This window comes from Aquila chrysaetos, chromosome 6, assembly GCF_900496995.4.
Source record: "Aquila chrysaetos chrysaetos chromosome 6, bAquChr1.4, whole genome shotgun sequence".
Lineage (NCBI taxonomy): Eukaryota > Metazoa > Chordata > Aves > Accipitriformes > Accipitridae > Aquila > Aquila chrysaetos.
Window position 1 is genome coordinate 43964878 of NC_044009.1, and position 21605 is coordinate 43986482.

Genomic DNA, 21605 nt, shown 5'->3' on the forward strand with positions numbered 1-21605 from the left:
CCCTCCTAACTTTCTATTCAGGCACGAAGAAACAGAGAAATAGCCATTTTACAACGCAGGATTGATGAAGTACCCAGCCGAGCTGAGCTAACACAGTATCAGAAGAGATTTATTGAACTTTACAGTCAGGGTATGTATATCAAGCAGGAACATCCTGCTGAAGGCTAAAGCCCTGAAAAGAGGGCAATTACATTTTAAGCATACGGCATGTAACAACAGCACTTGCTAATTTTGTGGTATTTTAAGGGTCTTTTGGTATTCATGCTATACACCCTATTTTCAAGGTTTTATAAGCTGGCTATAAGAACTTTCCTGAGGGTGAAACTCAATGCACAAGATCTCTGGAGTAAATTTTGTCTGCAACACGTTCAGTCATTTAGGTTAATGACCAGTGTGTTTAGAAAGTCTTTAATTCACCAGTTACAAATGAGGTTGCTGTGAATTTGACCTGTTTAATTAATTGCTCTTAACATTAGATTATTTTCATCATTTTCAATGATGTAAGATATCTGGTTCAGAACCAAACTATGTCAAGAACTACAAAGTAAAGGCAACTTCTTGAAGGGACTGTTTTCTTTCATTTTTTATTTATAAATGTCCTGCAATATCTTGGATCAGAGTACAAATTGTCTTTAACTTTTTTTTATGGTAAGAAGTTAGAAAATGGGAAATGTGCTTGGTTGACTTTTTGGATAGGCATGTGTTTGCTATGCATGGATGGTATGGAACATGCAAACTGAATAAAACTTTAAAGTTGTTCCATTAAACTGTTAAGAGACCAGTATACTAACTGGTGTATATTTAATGTAGCTTGTGTATTAGCATATGCTAAAATAAGTTTCTACCAAGAAGAACTAGCTAATGTTTTAAAGATATTCTGCATTTATTAAATATGTGTGCAAACCAAGCTCTTGAAGGTTGAGCAGTTCTAAAAGTGTTACTTAACTTTGATTCAAATCCCTTGCCCTGGTAAGGCATAAGGCATCTCTAGTGACGTAGTCATGTGCTACCTTCCACATATGTTGTCTAACTCAGTGTATGGAATACATGTACTTTAGTGAGTACAAATGCAGTACTGTCTTCCCCCCACTTTGCTTCTTATGTGCCATGCACTTTATTTAATCAAGTCCAGCTATAAAGACAACTTTGTTGTCTTGCACCGAATTTTCTACAGACTGTTTTCTCTGTCATGTCTAAGTGAATTCAGACAAATAATCTAAGAGCGTCTACCTGCTCAGAAGATGGGGGCTTCATTTATATATGAAGTACGGTACATATATATGATTAAGGTCGAAGAGATTTGTGCAGCATTGGGTGTAGATTTAAGATGCTTTGAATTTTATGGGGCTTTTGTTTTCTATAGTACAAAATATGTGTAGTAAAAGGATAACACACTGCTCAGTCGTTGACGGGAACCTGCGTTGTACAGGCTAAGCTTTTGGAAAAATGAGCTGAAAATATCTAGCAAGTTTTTCTATGAATTGTGGTATTTTTTTAGAGGCTTTTTATTTAGCCAGATTCAGGTGATCTTCAGAGTTGCCAAACCTTTTTTTTTTTTTTTTTTTTTTTGAACTTTGATCGAAGGGCTGTTGGACAAGACAATCTTCAGCGGTGCCTTCCAACGTCACTGATTCTGTGACTCTGTACTAGAATGCTTTTAAATTCCAATATTCCATGCTTTATTTTTCACCTAACTGAACCTCTTCCCTTGAAAACTTTAAGCTGTGGTTTCAAGAGAATCAATGAGCCAGTTGGCTCCTTCTTCCTTTTCTTGTCTGTCTTACCTTACATGGGCTCTGGTGTGCGCCCGTAAGGCTTCATAAGCTGGTACAACTTTCTAACCCAGTGGAAATCCTGAAAAATTTTCTTCTGAGCTGGTATGTGGAATCCATTCATAAAAGATCTGTGACTACCAGAGCTGCTGCAAGAAAGGGAAAAGCTGCACGAAGGAAATGGTTTGGGAAAGGCCTCTTCCATTTGGCAGCAGTCCTGCAAAAACCAAACTAACAGAGCACACCTGAAGCAAGCCTATTGGCGATCCTTGTGTTCACGCAGTTTTTCAAGAAGCAGCCTGATTTCAGCATTTGGAAAATCTTTGTGGAACCTGCTGAATAGCCCTTACTAATTTTTGTCAACCTGTCTCAGGCTTTCCTGAATTCCTCAGTGCTTTCAGGCTCCCGGTACTCAGTATGTTTCTCAAGGCTACAGCACGTGCAGAACATGTGTCACAATCATAATGTGGCAATGAGAAAGCTCTTTGGTCCTGAACATTTTACTACTGCAGAAGTAGTCACTGCTGGATTTCTGTCACTAAAACATTCAACTTCAAGCTGTGGGTTGCTGTTGGGCTTCAGCTGGAGAACAGAATTGTACAAATCAAAAGTTGGAATTTCTTTAAAAATTTGGATGTTTAATGACGTTGTGATGTAGGACAGAGGTCATGCTTACAGTATGTGGTTCCATTCAAAAGCTTAGTCCAGCGTATCAGTTCAGTAAAGGTTTTATTTAAAGATGGCAACTTGTTAGGCTTTAGAGTTTAATGTAATGAGCATAATTTCACTCAGGTTTATATTTTTTAACCCAAATGTTTTTTCCAGGTTCACGATTCTAGGCAGTGCTTAATATATTAACAGTAATTTTTGCCAACTGTCCTTCTCTGTTGAACTCTTTCCTTGGGAATCACAAATATCTTAGGTTTCTTTAGGCGTTGAAAAACTAAAGAAGAGATGAACACTCAGCAGATTTGAGAATCAGTCATCGTCTTGTAAGCCCAAAGGGGAGTGCATATCTGAGCCTTACCTCCCCCACTGAGCTATGACCAACATCTGCTGTAATCACCTAAACCAGAAAGTATTATTTGGAAAGAAAGTATTATTTAATTCTATCAGCATGAATAAATTGTAAGAAGAGAAAAAAGGCTTTGAAACAGTAAAAGCTTTCTTGGGCTTCTTGCACAAGTGTAGCTTAAAATATATAGTATAATGCACTTTTTTTCCACGCAGTACTATCAGATTATCTGTTTCCTATCTGTCCCTGCCGAGCCTGTGCCTCTCTGCCACCATGGGCAGGCTGCGCAAGGCCAACTGTTAGCAGCATGGCAGCCTGTATGGTGTAAGGGTAAAGATTATGAAGGAAGGATGAACAGACCGTGGTAAGGAAGCACAGCTGATAGTGCCAACATATGTTCACATAAAGGACTGTCAGCAGTTGAGGCTTAATTTAAACAGTGAGCTGTGGTGTTCTTGTAAAATCTGATAGCTGCAAACCCTGCTGGAGATTGACATGCAGAGGGAATATTCTTCCAGAACGTATTAAAAAGTGTGTTCCATTCTTGATAGTGGAAAGTATATTATAGAAAGCCTACAAAGTATTTTTACAGATTCCATTTCACCTCATGCTCTTTTATTATTCTACCCTTTTTTTTTGTTTGCAGTCTCAGCAACTCACAAAGAAACGAAGCAGTTCTTTACTCTTTATAATACACTGGATGATAAGAAAGTATATTTGGAAAAGGAGGTAAGAAAATGTTATTACTGTTTTCTAAATATTCAGTCTGTGGAGAAGGAGATAAAGAGCTTTTACTCGGCTTTCACCATATTCAGTCCTGTCAGAGCAGAGTTAACAGTCTTTGTAAGTAAAAATGAAACAACTGATTCATAAGAATATTTCTAATGTTGAGGGGGAAATGGCCTGTGTGGTAAAAGAAGTGCTATTAGTACAGCATGTTTGAACTACTCACTGTGTTCACAAAACACGAGTAACATTTGATTAGTAAGTATCTCTGTCTTGGTATTGCAGGACCAAATTACCCTCGTTTTCTCTTTTTGATCAATATCTTTTATTATGAACCAATGCTATAGTCAGTAACTTTGGAGAGCAAATTCCAGCTGCTGTCAGCAATGTCAGAGTTAGTTCTCCGGGTCTGAGCCTGCCTACACTGAAGTCACTGGAGAATTTTACCGGATCAGGATCAGAAGAGTATTTTTCTTGAAAGCAACTTGGTGGTTTCTCTCCACTCTCTCCCTACTATATACAGTTCACCTCTTTCTTGGGGATGACTTAATCGAGTGATTTCAGTTTCCATCACTTCCTGTGACTTCAATAAAGGTGGAGAAATAGGAGCAGTCAAGACTTGATAAAAATTATGACATTACTTTTAAAATATGTGATGTTCTGATACTTCAGGCTGCTCTGTTTGTTCTAATAAAATAAGAACAGATAGTTTTGCATTACTTAGATATATTTGTTTAGTTTGTGAAACAAGCAGTAGTCAAAATTCTGTGTAAAGACACTTCATCTCCTGTTTTTGAAGATGATGAGCAACCATTCCTTCCTTTAAGCAGCTGATTCTAACACGTGTGCTAGATAGTTTTCAGTTTTTCAATTCAGAGAAATCATTAATTTATGTAGCTTCTTTAGAGGGTGTGTGATCCTCACAGTTGCTTGCAGAAGGAATAGGTTTAAATACAGAAGTATGCTTTAACAATTAACCTATGCTGCATGTACTGTACCTGTGGTAAAACTGTGAGGAGAGGTAGTTGGGGGAGCAGGGGGAACTTTGGCAAACAACAGCTCTTCAGCATAGAATAATGTTAGGCACATACGAGAGCGTGTTAACTGTGGAGAAAAAAATTACTTCATCCCTTCCCTATTCTCTTACTTAGTTCTACAGTAGCTGCATACAGTGTACTTGCTTTCATTCTGATAACCTTAAAAAGTGCTGTGTCATGGTTTAACCCCAGCCAGGAACTAAGCACCACGCAGCTGCTCACTCACTTCCCCCCTACCCAGTGGGATGGGGGAGAGAATCAGGGGAAAAAAAGTAAAACTCGTGGGTTGAGATGAGAACAGTTTAATAGAAGAGAAAGGAAGAAACTAATAATGATAACAATAATAAAATGACAATAATAATAAAAGAATTGGAATATATAAAACAAGTTATGCACAATGCAATGGCTCACCACTTGCTGACCGATGCCCAGTTAGTTCCTGAGCAGCGATCCCCCCCCAACCCCCCCACCCCGGCCAGCTCCCCCCAGTTTATGTACTGGCCATGACATCACATGGTCTGGAATACCCCGTTGGCCAGGTTGGGTCAGCTGCCCTGGCTGTGTCCCCTCCCAACTTCTTGTGCCCCTCCAGCCTTCTTGCTGGCTGGGCATCAGAAGCTGAAAAATCCTTGACTTAGTCTAAACTCTACTTAGCAACAAATGAAAACATCAGTGTGTTATCAACATTCTTCTCAGACTAAACCCAAAATGTAACACTATACCAGCTACTAGAAAGAAAATGAACTCTAACCCAGCCAAAACCAGGACGTGTTCCATGGGAGTCTGCTAGAAAGCTCACCGATGTTCTACTGTGCAGAACTTACTCAGAGATATAATACCTTTTTTCTTTGGCAAGTGTAGAAGTCTGGGCTTCTTACAGATTTTCTGGAGGCCAGGATGATGAAAAAAACCCCACAGCTCAGGATACTGTTTTAACACTACCATCTTAAACTTTAACTTTCCTTTCCGCAGTTTACCCTGATAGAAGTATTTTAAGGCACCACTGCAGTGTCAGGGTAGATCTGGCCCTTTTCTTTTGCAGTAAAGTATTGTACTGCTCTATGAATGTTGTCAGAATCCAAGTTGCATCACAATAAATTTAAAAGTAACTTCTGTGACTAGGTGATTTAACAACACATGTAAATAACATGTAAAAACATCTCAAGTTCTGCACTGAATTGAGCCTTATGGCTTTTTTCATTGATGTGTATATATATATATATATATATTTTGAGTTAGGTCGGTGATCGGTCCAAAGCAGGATCTTACCAAAGTTTAACCTGCAATAATGATTGTCATGTGCTCCAGAAATACCTAATTTCTGGGAGAGGTTTCAGTTTAGCATGAGACAATGCTGTTTCTAAAAGTTACTCTACCTGATGGTCCCTAAAAGCCTCAAATAAACTGTCTTGGAATTAGTGGTGTAACTTACCTTTTTGTCTCCTGAAAATATCATTAAGAATTTTCCTTGAAAGTTTTTCAAAAATCAACTTCTTACAAACCAACAATGATGATGCCATGTAATGTCAGTTACATACTGAATATTGGGGAACCCTAGCTGTAAAACTTCCATCCCCGTGCAAGAGTGGATGGTATAATGGCTGCCAGCGGTCCTGGCAAATGCCTTACCTAAGTCTGTAAGAAGATAATCACATGCTTTGTTTTTCTGTGGTCTTTCATTGTTTTTATTTTCTTATTGTAAATGGTGAAATGTATTCATAATATATAATAAAGCAGGTTGCAGGTAACAATATATCAGCTTTAAAATACTACATTAAGTAGCAGCTATAGAATTCATATTACTTTAACTTCTCCCCAGTTTAGAGTTTAATACAGATTTATTTTTTTTTATTTCTGTTTTTTGAGGGCAAGCCTGCAAATTTAAAAAGTCTATAGAGATTGTTTTTTAAATGGGCACATAAAAAACAGCTGACAGAATACAGAGCAGATGTATTTCATTGTTGTATAAATTGGGAGTACTCTTGCCAATATAATTCAATGCCTTTTTGGGGGGTTTTGGTTGGGTTGTTTTTTGGTTGGGTTTTTTTGAGTTCCAAGCTTAACTTACATGGATATAATTTCAAAAGACAAATAAATTGATCAAGAGTTTCTTTTAGCTTGATGTCAATCACAAGAGAGAGGTCTGAATGTCTTCTAATGCAGTCGTAACTCTGTTAAATGTATGAGGTTTCCTTGTGTTTCATTTAATATTAGAACCAAAGTTTCAGCAAGTAAATATTATCTAGTAATGTACAAAAGACACCTTTGGCATCTGTGCCTCACAAAGATTTCTAGAATATGCTTGCACTTTTTTTTTGTGTCCCCCCCCTTTTTTTTTTCTCCTCTCAAAACCAACCGTTTCATAAAATCCGCTGAGTGTAATTGCTTTAAAATAACAATACCAGGAATTGTTATACAGTGGAATTTTGGCTGTAAAGGTTATAGTTCTGACACGAAAGGTCTCTGTGACTATGGTTCATGTTTTAATCATATTTTGTGAAAGATTCATTTTTAAAATCTTTTAAACTCATTTTTTCATAACGTCTTTGAATTTTGGGGTTTATACAGTGATTTTACTGTTTGTAATGTAACTCATCAGCACTCTTACTGTGCAATAGCTGTGCAGTATTACTTTTCATGACTTGAATGTTTTGTGATATAAACTGCAATTACATTCTTAAACGCATGCTTACTGGAAATATCTTGAGGCAGGGATGTGGACTTGGCTAATATTGATGAGTCATGCAGTAATATCTTTCCTCTAAGTAACAGGAATTCTTAAGCATCTTAGCTGCTTTGGAGTCTGTTCAGAATTTGTTTGAATTTTTCAAAGGTCAGGAACAACTTCAGATTCTGCCATGCATGTGCTTATAGCCGTCTCATTCTGCTTTCTGTGGCTCCTCCACTGGGATAGATTTTACTAATACAAAAGGATCATGGTTTCTCTTCTGAAAGCAAGCTCATGGTGATTTTCATACAGCTGGATGCTTGCCAGGGCAATATCTATATAGTCAATTTTTTGAACTACATATCATTTTATTGTCTGTGAAAACTCAGACCAAAAAGGACAAATGTATATTTTCTTCTTATTTTCTTTTTTTTTTCCTAATTCACAGGTTAACTTACTGAATTCTATTCATGACAACTTTCACCAGTAAGTAATGGTCCTTTTTCTCTTGATAGTTGCAATGAGTCATATGGTTGGTTGGAAAAATGGGAGTGGGCATGAGTTGCAGAGACTAAAAATCTGTTAGAAATTTCTATAAACATAAACTGCTTTATAAAATACTCTATTAATTCTGTTTAAGCCAATGTTTGAGGAATCACAGACTTGGAATTACCTAACTTTTATAGCCAACATATGTTTTTAATATCTGGCTTTTCAGTTGCAGTTGTGGAAAGAAATCATTCGGTCATAATTTTCCTGGCATTAATTTAAATATTTTTCTCCATTTTGTGAAGTTGTGGTTATTACATTATGTACAAAACATTAGACTTGGACATATTTCAGACATGTTTATTATAAACTAACTCTGTATTTAAAGGTTTTGATATAGTGTGAAGTCTTTAGGTAAAGTCATGGTTCTCTTGGAAGTTTGAGGTCAAATATCAGTCTGTTATGCTGCTAGCATTTATTTTTCTCTGTGTTTTTTTGACTTCAGAAAAAGAAGTCCAGTATGAATTTTTGTCACAGCAGTACAGTTCAGGAGAGTCATGGGGGAGGCGATGGCCATTTAATAATTTTAAACAATTCTTCTGATTATATTTTTTTTCTAATTCTGCTGTGAAATTCTAAGCTGCCTTTTTTTTTTCCCCAGAGTAACTATCTCTTCACTTGCTTCTATACACTTGTGTCCTTCTGTGTTTTGTCAGAAATTTTGATATTTTATGGGTGGTTTTTTTCCTATTGTGATATCCAAAACTTTTAATTACAACAGAACTAGGAATAAGTATTTCAGATGTTTTCCTTTGCAGCAGGGACTGTAGATCTGTTTTTTTCAGTGATGAGATTCTTTTGATTCTGTCCAGTCAATAGAAACCAATACTGTAACTGACAACTGGGTTTTGGATTGGTTTTTTTGTTGGGTGGGTGTGTGTGGGAGGATTGTATTTTCTTTGGTTTATTTTTCTTAATCTGTTTAAGATATATGTTACAGGTCTAAAATTACTTCTGGGCTTTCCCTATTAGGGCGTGAATTTATTTTTTAGAATATTTGCTGATCTTCTAGTCCTCTGCTTGCCTTCTTAATATTCACAACATCTGCTTTTCTTAAAAGTGTGTGCTTTTGGTTAGTTACTAGCAATTTATTTCTGTACAACACATGAGAGAAAGGAATAGACTTGAGCTGATAGGGAGAACACTTGTGATGAGCTCTGTACTCTCTGTTCCCATCTTTTTGATAGTTTATACCAGCTGAAGGGCTGCACTGTTACTTGAAATCAGTGATTAAAAAGATGATTTTTTACATAGAACACTAAGCAATGTGAATCCTTGGACATGGGTAAATATGCAAGACAACAGTAGATGAGACAAGTTGTCCCACATCCCTGTTAGTTATCTTTTTTTTTTTTTCTTTCCAGAGCAATGGCATCTTCTGGTTCTCGTGAGCAGTTTTTACGACAGATGGAGCAGATTGTAGAAGGCATCAAACAGAATCGAATGAAGGTCTGAGACTCTTCTCACTTTCTTTGCTAGAGCCTGGGAATTACTTCAGAAAAGCCTCTTGGATAATAACTGTGCATGGAGAAATCCATTACATGAGGTGCAAATTAAGCAAGCAACTAACAAGTATTATTTCTTTTCACATTCATAAGAAACTTCTCACCACTAAAATGTTAATGAATAGAGTAGAACAGAGGTATTGTAACACCTCTTTCCTGTCAGGAAGCTTATACCCCTTAACTTCATTATTGGCAGCGTAGTGATTTTAGATGCTTGAAACAGCTGTATGTCACTGAAGTAAATGAGAATTTTTCCATTTGGATGGCATGGATAGAGTCAGACCTGTGTCTCAGGCACGGTTTCTCAGGCAGCTGGATCTGACTGAAGCTGCTTTCTGCTGCTGAAGAGGGTCAGCAGCACCTCACAGAGTCCCAATCATCAGCTTCCTTTGTCCCAGTTGCAGCACTCATCTGACACGTTGTTGAATCCACTCGGGTGTTTTTTCGTTGTTTTTATTGGTTTTAACCTGATTTAGAAAAGGCTCAGCATTGATGATGAGTGTGTTGTGTCCACATAGCAAGTGAAAGGGGTTTGTGGGTGAGCAGAGCCCCAGTGCTCGTTCAGAGAAGACAAAACTGCTGGTAACATTTGGGGGCTATTTTGTAAAAGCACAGTCTCAGTGGACTTGTGTGAAGTGATCTTGGGGCAATGCAAGGGTGAGGTCCAGCAGTGGCTCCAAGTAAAGCTGTCCACAGGCATATTTGCATACAATGGATAGGCTGAAGTATTTCTCGATAATGGCAGTTACTAACTTGTAGCTATTGTGTTGTTTCACTCTTTTATTTTCATATGTGAACTTAGGCATATTTTCCTAAGTCCCGTAAAGGGGCTCTGAGTTTCTTTTCTCTATAGAGCCAGAAAATTCTTGGTAGTAGATTATAGCTGTTCTTTATTTGAGTTTAAATGGAAGTATGATAGACTATGAATCGATATATACTAGAGTGTGTACTGAAAGTGCAGTCTCTCCGGGTATTGGGCTGTTTTATCTCAATAGCTAAATAGAAACTTCAGGTACAAAATATGATGAGCATGTATATAGAAAAAACAGAATGGGATGCAACTCAAGCTGTAGTAAAGCTCTTTCACACTAGTAAACTCTACTATAAAAATGTATGACATTTACTATAGACTGATGTGTTCAAAGAGGTGGCTAGTTCATTGCCTTTTTTTGCAATGAATTATTTTTATTTGCTTGACCTCTTATTTTCAGAGAGGACAAAATGACAGCAGAAAGAATAGTGATATTGGTGGTCGTATGGATGGATCATCTTTCTGTCTTCAAGGCTGTTGACATAATGAGTGACTCGGTGTCAAACTGAGATTATGAAAATACTTTAGAACAGTGCAGTTCTGACTAGTGAAGATGAACTTGAAGATAATTACATTTCTTTCTTTTGGAAAAAAACCATTATTTTAATTGCTGCAGCAAGCAACTGCCCTAAATTGAAACTGTACAGGAGTTCAGTGTTTTGTTTTCTGTCTTGTCCTCCATTACGCACACAGAAGTGGGTAACAGCACAGCAGATGCAAGGAGTGAAAGCAGACTGAGAGCTCTGCTGTGACTGACTTCAGGTTCTTGCAATTGAACTCTTAAATCTTTGAAGTCCATAAAATCATTCTGGACTCTCTTAACGTATTCTCAAATGAAATCAAAAGTTTCAGCTGCTTCATGTACAGATAAGGGAGAGGGAAGTGAATCGGAACTATCAAGTCAGATGGCTCATTCTTTTGGGGGAGAATACAATTTCAGCATCCCTGATGGTTGCTGAAAGCAATGGCAGCTCACATCACTTCTGCTGGGTTCCTGCACTGGCAGTTTGGCCACTTGCATATTGTGAGAGGGTTCACAAGTGACATTTCATTCCTAGGTGTAGGTGTCTGAATCAGCAGGAGGTGGCAATTACAACTAATGGAGAAAAACAAGAGTTTCTGAATGAAAAAGCTAAGCTTATCTCGATTGAGAGAAAAAAATTGGTTGTTAGTGATGGTGTAGATAATAATTCAGTACCTTCTAATAGTTGATTTCTCAATGCCAGTGAAGGTACTGACAACAAATGGATGCTAAGAAAGTTTTAACAATTCACATGGTTCCTTGGGGAACAGCTCTGCAGCAAAAGGAAAGGTTTTCTTATTCTTCACTTAGGAAATGTCTGTCAGATGACTTTTTCAACAGACAGGCTAGTTGTACGCTGCAAGGGTTATTCATCCCCGTGATGGTTTAGTCTTACTCATTCAACTTCTGTCTGCAGTGCATTAGAAGTGCTCACAGTCAGTTTCACGATTCACTCTTGAAGTACATCCACTTTAACTGTTTTCTGTACAGCCCTGAAGACCTTATACCTGAAGAGAAATTTCAGTTTTCAAAGCCCGTCATATTGTAACTGCATCGTAAAAGACGCCTAAGGAGAAATCAGACATACTTGTTTCCAAGAAGGAGTAACTTGCGAACGAGCATTTCGATGTGATAACAGATATTCATGAGACTTTCTGAGGACAGAGCAGGCCAGTTTCTACTGAGAGGAGCATGTTGAGAGATTTGTCATGGTCATGCATAAAGGAAGCAGTTTATCAAAGGATAGTACTAGGGACCTTATCTCTTCACAAGAATCTAGTTCCTAGATGTTTTAGCAATGTTCTTTTTAGCCTTATCCTAAAGAAATAGGATGCATGTGAAAATGCTTTTTTCTGTATTAATACGTGATGCTTTTTCTTCCTCAAGCATAACTTTAAAAACCTACTGGCCCTGATAAGTTATGTTAGGAGAGATTCCCTGATGTTTCAGACAGCAGCTGGCTTTGTAAAGGAGATGTACCTTCTTAGCAGTGTTCATACTCAGGGAGAGTTTGGGATCTGCTGATTTCTTTTAGGCATAAGAATCAATAAGATCAATGTTGATACCTAAATCTAGAAATACCGTGAGTTCTGCAGCTGTGGAATTACCTGCTTGTTTGGGCTTCAGGGGATTCTTGCAGTTTTTAGAATTGCATTTTTCCCTGTCAAAATTTAGGAGGCAAAAGTGTGTTGGAGAGAATGCAAAATTAATCTGGGGAGAGAGGAATACAACAGGGCTTTTTATGTGGTTGTGCCCTAGCACCAGTGGGAGGGAGGGAAAATTTACTCTCTAGACTAGCAGCAAACTTGTCTATGATGCTGTGATGGAAGAACTTCATTAGAACTACACCTGAGAGGAAGGCAGTCTGTTCTATAATAAGAACCAGTCCTCTTCAGGTTTAGGGACTTAAGTTACATTTGTCACAACTTTGGCACAAGGAGAAAATAAAAGAGATTGCTTACGTGTGGGTCTTGAGCAAGTACAGCATTTCTTTGGAAGGCAAAGATGTCTCCTGCCTTCCCTGTTTGATACAACTAACAAAACAATTAAGACAAGATCTCAGTGTCGCATCAAAAACCTTTCTTTTTTCTTTTTTTTTTTTTTTTTTTTTTTAAATTAATTTCACTGTGTCATTGTTGTGGTAGGATTGTTCAGTGAGCAAGATTCCTGGCTTGCAGAGATGTGAGCCTTAGTTTAATTCTGAATGTTACCTGTAGTGCCACTGGTACTGAGACTTCAGCATTAGGTTTTTAATTTTTTTTTTTTTTAAGACCTGGCCTCAACGTTCGTTGCATTTAAAGCATGAGCCAGGGGTATCATTTATGAAGCATCTGTCTCCCATTGTCTATTATATAGAGTTGTTCCTTATACAGTATATATGTGTGTCTGTGTGTGTATTCCTTATACAGTGTATGATCTCTTATCCTTCCTGTATACCAACAGATGGAAAAGAAGAAGCAAGAAAACAAAATGCGAAGAGACCAGTTGAATGATGAATACTTAGAGCTTCTAGAGAAACAGAGGCTTTACTTTAAAACAGTGAAAGAATTTAAAGAGGTAAGAACATTTTTGCTAATGTAAACTGTCAAGTGTTCAGTGACCCATTTTGGCTTGACTTGTGCATTAATATATGCACAAGATTTCCTGATATGATGCATATCACACCATATTCACATTGTCTCTTGGTGGTTATCTCCACATGATTCTTGGACTCTGAATTTGATTCTGGAAATTCTTTCCTCACTGATAGACTAGCACCCCTCCGTGTTACAGGGGAAGGACAATTTGTTACCGAGCAAGCTGTATATGTGGGTTTCAAAATGGAATCTCTTGAAGATCTGTGAGCAGTTAGGTATTGGAGCAAAGAGGGTTGTGGAAATGTGTGAATAAGGGGGGTAATCCAGAGTCTCAGTAGTTACAGATACCTTTAGGAACCAGCCTTGTTTTCTCACCACTGTGAAAGCACTGTTTAACATTTCATTGATTTAGCTGTTCCCGAGCTTTTCATCATAATGTGCTTCTGTTAATTATTGTCTCCATGATAATGAATGACAAAGTAGTGCTGCCAGGCAAAATTGTCATTTGGCTTCAGATGTTTGAGGAAAAACATCTTTCTGTAATTTGTCCTACTTTGTTCTGAGACAGTTTCTTCCTATTTCAGACAGTGTATTCTGGGAGAATGACAGACTGTTCAGCTAGTTTTCTGACATACAGAATTTTATGTCCTAGGTGGAGAAATCAGGTGGATTTTTTTTTTTTTTTTTTTTTTTTTTTCGGTGGAGGCATAAATAAGCCGTTTATCTTCCACTGCCTTGTAAGGGAACTTCTTAACCTTCCTGTCCTTTAAATGAAGTCATGGTTGTGGTGTTGAAAACAGGTGGTATGTACTTACGTAAATGTATTTCTTGATCTAGAGTTGTTCCCTGAACACTGACTTTTTTGCAAAGTGTCTTGTGAAGTTCCAGATCACCTAAAAGTAATCTCAATTTCAGATTTATTCAATTTATAAGTAAAAAGGTGGGTTTGCTTTTGCTGCTTGTAACAGCTTTAGATGAATGGTCAAGCAGCATTCCTTTTGGCTTGAATGTCATAAAGTTTAATGAGTATTACCATTGGAATAACACTATGGATGAATCGGAATTATCTTCAGCTCATCACTCACTCCAGACTATGTTGGATTTTGGAGACCTTTCAAAATAAAAGGGTTTAGTTTTGCTGATGTGAAGATATAACTAGTAGAGGTAAGAGCAACTACCTCCTCACCTGTTTGCTTTCTGTTAACAGGAATGCCGTAAGAATGAAATGCTGCTGTCCAAGCTGAAAGCTAGTTCTTCCTGAAGAACTCCAGCTGGTGAAGTTTATAGATGATTGTTCAGTCCATTGAATCTCTTTTGTGAGGTGACAGTTAAAACTGCAATGTAGATATATATAGATATATATATATAAAAAATATATATACACACAGCTGTAAAAGTCTGGTTTTTTCCAGTATGTATTCAGTTTCACATTCCTTCATCACATGGCTGTATTATTCATTATTGCCTCCACTAAACAGTAAAGAGTTAATGCAGTACAGCAAAATAGAAATATCGTCTAATTTTATTTATTTGCGTTTGGTTTTTTTTCCACAGTAAGGACAATGGGGATGCTTCTTATTTGGGTTTTAACACTGAATTAGGTCAAGATTCTGGAATAAGTAGATATGTACTGTCAATAATATGTCCAGTACCACAAGATGAGCACTGCAGAATGCAATGGTTTGTTAATTTTGGCCAAAAAACTCAACAGAATGAGATTCTTGAAACTCTCTTCATCACTTAATAACTTCATATTATTTTAATTTACTCTCTAGCCATAGATAAGATTCCAAAGGGTAAAAATTAATTTCTAACGGTTAAGACATAAGAAAATGGAAACTTACCTTGGATAATTCCTGGTGTAAAATTATAGATCTATATTTTTATAAAGTCTAGCTGTTGTATAAATTTCTTTGAAATTTCATTTTTATATAGAGAGAGTGTGCTTGTTAAATTAATAATTCCAGGAAAGAACACCTTAATCACTAGGACCATCATGTTATCCCTGGCTGGGATGAAAATCAAAGTCTGTCTCACCTTTAATATAGGAAGATACAGATTCAGACGTTCTGCTCAAATGAACTGATGCTCACCTTTTGAAGACAACAACCTATTTACCCTGCTGAAGATTTGCCCTTGAAACTTCAGAAACTTTGTGGAACACTTTCTGAAACGTTTTTCTATCTGTATATACAGTATTTTATAATTCAAACAGTTGCTTTTTGTACTTAACATCAGGATTTTGGACTGACTTCTTAATGTACATCACAACTTCAGGAGAAGAAAAACCATGTTCTTTTTCCCAGTAACACTGATGACAGTGCTGGTTGATTTACTTTCTATGGCAGCGAATATAAAATAAAGAATGTTTGCAATCCAGTGACCTTCTGTTATTGTATTTTTAAGGTGGAACTTGCTTTAGAAACTTTAATATGCTTTTGAATTACGAGTGCATTAAAAGATGAATTGTGTCAATATTCACTCATACGGATGTTTTCATGTGTCACATAGCAATCAGTAACATTTTGCTTTCCCTTGCTGCTTTTGGTAAGCTTGGTGTTCTGGTGTTTGGCACAAACTATCAAACCTGGTATATGCAAAGGAGGTCCGTGGAGGGTTGTATTTGTCTTCCATAAGCATCAGCTTAAGATACAGAATTCTCAGTGGAGACGGCACGAGTTCGTCACACTACAATACCTGACTCCACTCCTTTTGAATACAATGGAAGGTTTGATATTAGCATGTGAATTTGTGCAAACTCTGTAGCATTGAAAATGGAAGAACATAGGCATTTGTTAAGCCTTGCATAAAGAGATTGTTCATGTACTGTCCAGGTAAAATGCAGTGAGCTACCAGAACTGTGGTAGACTAGGTTCAATGTGATGTACCTTCTCATAGATGAGACTGTGTTTTTGTGACAACCTGAAACACTTCTCCTGTTCCTTCAGTACAAACAGAAAGAAAACCTTTCTACTGAGCCAGCTGGTACCTTATTCCCCCACACTAGTTAGTGGCAGAATATATACAGGCTGCTCCTCTTGTATGTATTCAAAAAGTGAGTCTTCCTAGAGCTAGTGAAATAATGAAGGCAAAATTACATTCTGAGTACCTTCAAAGAAGGAAAATGTACTGTAAGAGTTCCTTCAAAGAAGGAAATTTGCATTGAGTGCTACTTGCAGACTTTCTGTAGTCAGCTTTGATATTAGGAAACATTATTTATGTCTACAAACTTTGCCCTTGATAAAAACTGTAATTCTTTTTCTTTGTAATTTTTAAATCGAATAATTTCACTTTGGCACCAAGATAACCTGTTTGTGAATTCAAGCTGTGATGTATTTGCATACCATGCACTTCTAAAAAAAATAACTTTAATGGACATTTCAATTTGGGTTTTACGATTTTCATCAAAATTGCTTTAGTATTGAGCAAAATTTCCTAGGTAGGGTAAGTAATGAAATTCCAGGTAGAATAAATGATGTGAGTGATTGTTCAGTATAACATTAAACTTCATGCTTACCTGTTACAAACACTGTAACCTGGAAACTTCGACATGGAATGGAAAAACATTAGATCCACTGCTCTGGCTAGGAGCTAGTGATTTTGACTAAGATATTTAAATCTGGGGTTTGTGAAGATCCAGTTATTGCTCATAGAAAATAAATCAGAGTCCAGATTATAACTTACTGTAATGAGTCAATTTCTTTCTACAATAGATGGAAATCTAGGACAGCTGGACACTATCCTTGCTTCCAGATCCCGGTGTAAAAATGAGAGGAAGAAGGCTGGAGAGGTATGGAAAATGTTACATGAGCTGTTCCTTGCTTTCTGTTGGAGGCTGTATATGGGGGTACCATTTCTTCTGATACCTGGGGAGGAACCAAAATGAAAGAGGCACTTCTAATAGCCAACTTCATTCCTCCTCCTGCTTAACTTAATGACTGCTAGGCTTAACCATTACATCAGGTTGTCCTCAGTCAATTTTAGTGTGGAGGAACAAGTACATGTTGTGCTATGGCTACTCGTGGGGAGGTGATTTTGGGGAACTGTATCCAAGATGCTTTAACGCTATAAACACAACAGTCCTGCTAAACAGAAACAACTGAGTTACCATTTTACTGAAAGCCAAAATTGACAGCTATTTGTCAATGTGAAGGGCAGTGACAGGAGGTCACTTCTAAGTGGAGATTTCAAAGAAAGGAGGGCAGTGCTTTGAAGTGGTTATTTTCCTCTAAGTCAATAAGGTTCAGTGTGTACCATGTCTTTGCTAGAGATTTAAGGTCTTTTTGTATAATTATTACACTAATTTTTTGATCTACAGAATTAAAAATATTTTTAATGCCCCCAGTTTGGTGATTGGAGCTGTACAGCTGAGGCATTAAATTCTGGGAGTGTAGATGTATGTATGCAAAGGACTATACAAACATATAGCAAGCAGAACCTCTTTTAATTCTCCATTTGAGCTGGTTGCTACGGAGGAGCTAAGAGTTTCTCAGAATTTTGCCTCAGTATTGCTGGATTTCTGTGACTGTTTAATGAGAAAGATCTTGCCTTGAATTCATTTGGTGTTACCAGGCTTGTAAAATAACATTTACAGGACTTGTAGCAAAATTTCTTTTCTTTTTCTATTTGACAGAGCCTGTTCAGAGCTTTAATTTACATTTAAATAAATTTAATTATTTTGATATGCTGATGAATAAACTGCTGTAAAGTAAGTCTCCTCTTTGTTTCAGAAGCTGAGACAGTCTCTGAACTTAAGGCATACACTTACCTTTTAGACCGTGACAGCTTTCTTTAAATGCAGTTCCACAAGTGCACTTGTAAAATATCTTTTGAGAGTGAAATCAGTGACATACACCTAATCCAAACATGACAAAATCCAGATAATCTTTTTGTTACAGTATATCAAAATGAATGGAGTACTGCACCAAGTCACTATTAATTTGAATAAAAGAAAATCTTTGAAGGCAAGTTAAAATGCGGCCAATATTTTTTTTTTAGGGTTTCTTCCCTTCTTTCTCTTTATTTCATGAAAAATTATTATTGAAGTGTGACCTTAGTGTGTAGGTTCCTGAAGCAAGCAGCGTTTGATAGGGGAGAAATGTATGACGCGCAAAACCATTTTACTGTGTGGCAAAGTAGCACATTGTACTCTTTATTATCTGGTGACGCTATGGTATGGGTATACCCAGCCATATAGGAGATAGCAAAACTCTGTTGAAATTTCTTTAGAAACATAAAATCACTTGCATGAGAGAAAGGCTATTACTTCTTTTAGGTCCCGCGTTGTATAGCTGCTGGTACTCGTGCAAAACAGACAGCTGGAGAGTTGTGCTTTGCTGGTACACCCACCTCCTTAGAGCCAGCTTTGCTATATTAGGCATGTAAGTAGGTCACACGTACAAGGCGATATACAAATCTTACTCGTTCGGATGGTGGATGACATATTCTTAGGATAGTCTTTTATCTAAAAAAATTAATGAACACAAGCCTGTTTACTCATGCAGTGCCTACACAGCCACGGCTGCAGCCTGTGCAAACTCCGGCAGCCGGCATCGGAGCTACGCGGGCTCTGGTCCCTGGAGCTGGAGGCAGGCGCTGCCTCTTCACCAGCTCTTCAGCCAGGGTGGTGGCTGCTTCGTGCCCAGCAGCACGTTCCCCTCATCACCCGCTCCCAATACCGGGTGTCTCGGTGACTGTGGTGTAGACTAGCTTATGCGGTACTGCTCACAGGGGTTTGTCAACGTGTATCCTCGGGGCCAGACCCTTCATCTCTTTTTTGCATCAGTTTTCATGTAGGAAGGGCTTGGGAATTCTCGTGTAAAACTGCTGTTTAGAAGGGGAGACTGAAGTACCGCTGAAAGATCAGGAACTCCTGGGTACAATAATTATTACTGAAGAGCTTTCATTGTGGAAGCTGTGGCATGGATGTGGGTCTCTTGAGGAGAGGAGGAGCATAGAAAGTTATTAGCATTTTCTGTTCACGTTCATCTTCAAAAAAAGCTTCACAAAGCTCTTTGATTTCTGCACAATCTGTGGATTCCAACAGCACAACAAAGCGAGGCCTTAATTTCAATATAGCTGCAGGGTTCTCGGAGCCTTGCTGCAGGATACAGCCGTGCCTTTCTGCTGAGCAGTAGTCTCCCGTGAGTTCTTCTAGGAGCAGCTTCAGTGTCGGGAAATAAAATTAAAACTACCTGTTCACTCTGCACAAGCAGAGGTGACTGGGGTACTCTAAACTGGCAACTTGTACGGTCATTTATTTCCCCAAATATATCTAAGCACTGCCAAATGATGTTTCTTTAGAATAGCTGATTTTTTTTTTTTCCCTATTTGGATATTCAAGATATTCCATCACTTATTTTAGTTCACATGCGAGTTGTACTTTCTGTATTTTCTTTGGTCCATCTTGAAGCCAAGGATAACAATACAGCAATGACATAAGATCTAAACTCTAAGGCTTGCAGTGCCAGAAAGAGGAATGCTTGCATGCTTGATTTTACTCTTTCCTCTTTTTTCAATTAAAATCAAGTTGCAAGTTTTAATAATGAGAGTAATTAATCACAGAAATGAAGTACCAAGGGAAGTAAAAAATTATCCACAGTTCCAACTTTTTTTAATCAAGGTTGATGACTAGCCAACAGTTATGCTCCCATTGCACCAAGTTACTGGGTTTGGCACAGAAATCCGTGGTAAAACTCTGTGCTTGCTGTGCAGAAGGCCAGGGATGGTAATGCCATTTCTGGCTTTAAGCGGGAAGCAGCATCCAGCAGGTTAGGCCAGATAACGTATTTCTTTCCCCTACACTAAGCTCAGATTCCATGTGATTAAAATCCAGGATTTTAAATCCTGAGTATGTGCCACTGCTCTTCTAAACACAGACATGCACAGAGCCAGTGTGGGAAGCCGATTTTGTTAAGAGCTTTCTAAAACTGCACTGCAGTGAAATGAAAGCTCCACTTGTTTCTCATCGCTTCTGGGTGAGTATGAAGCCAGGCTGCTTTCGGTGGAAGCCTGTCATTCTGTAACAACTCACTGCTGTCACAGATGCTTGAGTGGGCAGAGTACTAACCTAGTTGTCTTGAGAACTTCTCACAGTAAAATTACAGAGGCTCACATTCACCTTCTAAGGAAGCTAAATTCAACTTTGAGGAGGTGGAGAGCTACACTGCAGGCTACATCGGTAGCCCTGCTACCAGTTCTCAAGCTAGCTGAAGACAGACCTGCGGCACCTTCAGCACTTGCAGTAGTAGCACTGCAGCGTACAGCTACACTGTACTGCCCAGTAGCGTTCTGCCTTTATGGCATGTTCTCCAGTTCCAGGTGCCAAGCCCTGGTAAAACATACCTTCAAAATCTGTGTTGCTTCTTGGAAGGGTTCCCGCACCAGAACCAGAGCCTGGTGTTCCTCCAGTCAGTGGGCACGTACAGTTGGAACAGATCTCTCTGCTGCTGCAGCCACAGACGGTGATGTGCCTTAACTTCAGCGCAGCAGGGTTGGTGTTAAGATTTGCATGCTGGTAATGGCTTGTCTTACCAGGCTGATAGGGTACCGGCACTAAAATTTGGCCACAGCGTGATCATTGGAAATTTCAGGAGTGGCCACATGCAGGAGATTTGTATGCTTTTCAACAACCAGCTTAAGATGACCTCTTAGTTTTCTCCCTCCATGTCATCTGTTTGGATTTTAAGGTTTTTAGAGCAGTGACTATCATCTTGCATGAAAAATTCAATTCACTTGAAAAATTTATCAGTGTTTCTGAATAAGGCCTGCGTGTTTTAGTAACTTTTAGACTCTTATGTATTTGTCTTCCTTCTGGTTTAATTAAGCCTCCAAACACTAGTTTGAACTGTAGCTATTCCACATGCAGGTAAGTTGAGATTTACAAGGGAAAGAGTTACTTAAGGTGGTATTTAAAAGTCTGAGCCACTATCTAACAACTCTTTGAAATTCTAAGTTGTTAAAATTTCTTAATTCCCATTGAAATTGAGAGGAGAAGCATCCTCTGCAGGTACATAAGATACACAGGTGGCTGTGGCTGCAGACATCGCCGGTCACACTGGAATTTCACCGTACTGCAGGGTGTGAAGTACAGCAGTGCCTGATCTCACCATACACCACACTAGAGCAATGAGGCCAGGTGCTTCCCTTAGGGAAGTGGAGGAATGTATGCTTTGATGGCACTTGTTTAAATCACTTACTTGGAAAGGAGCTGGAACTTGCTCAGGTCTAAGTTGCTCACGTACCTGACATTAAGCTCAATCTGACATCACCAGGTGCATGAAGCATTTTAGGCTGCGCTGCAGTAAACTGTGCTTTAAAGTTAAGCAAGTAAAGGCTGCATCATTTTTTTGGTTTTCAGAATACACAAGCTACTTGATAATACCTCTCTGACACGGCTGTTAAGTACATCAGTCCCCAGCTGA

General features: G+C 38.2%; 1 protein-coding gene across 2 annotated transcripts in view; it reads left to right on the forward strand.

Annotated features, from left to right (window-relative positions):
• The window catches only part of CCDC93 (coiled-coil domain containing 93), a 53490-nt gene extending 37929 nt beyond the window's left edge, over positions 1–15561 (forward strand). For both annotated transcript variants that reach the window (XM_030017812.2, XM_030017811.2), the window contains exons 18-23: positions 22–130; positions 3434–3516; positions 7667–7704; positions 9132–9216; positions 13049–13162; positions 14390–15561. In XM_030017812.2, coding sequence (XP_029873672.1) covers positions 22–130; positions 3434–3516; positions 7667–7704; positions 9132–9216; positions 13049–13162; positions 14390–14443 — 483 coding nt within the window. In that variant the 3' untranslated portion in view covers positions 14444–15561. The remainder of the gene's footprint in view (positions 1–21; positions 131–3433; positions 3517–7666; positions 7705–9131; positions 9217–13048; positions 13163–14389) is intronic.
• Positions 15562–21605: the final 6044 nt, after the last annotated feature.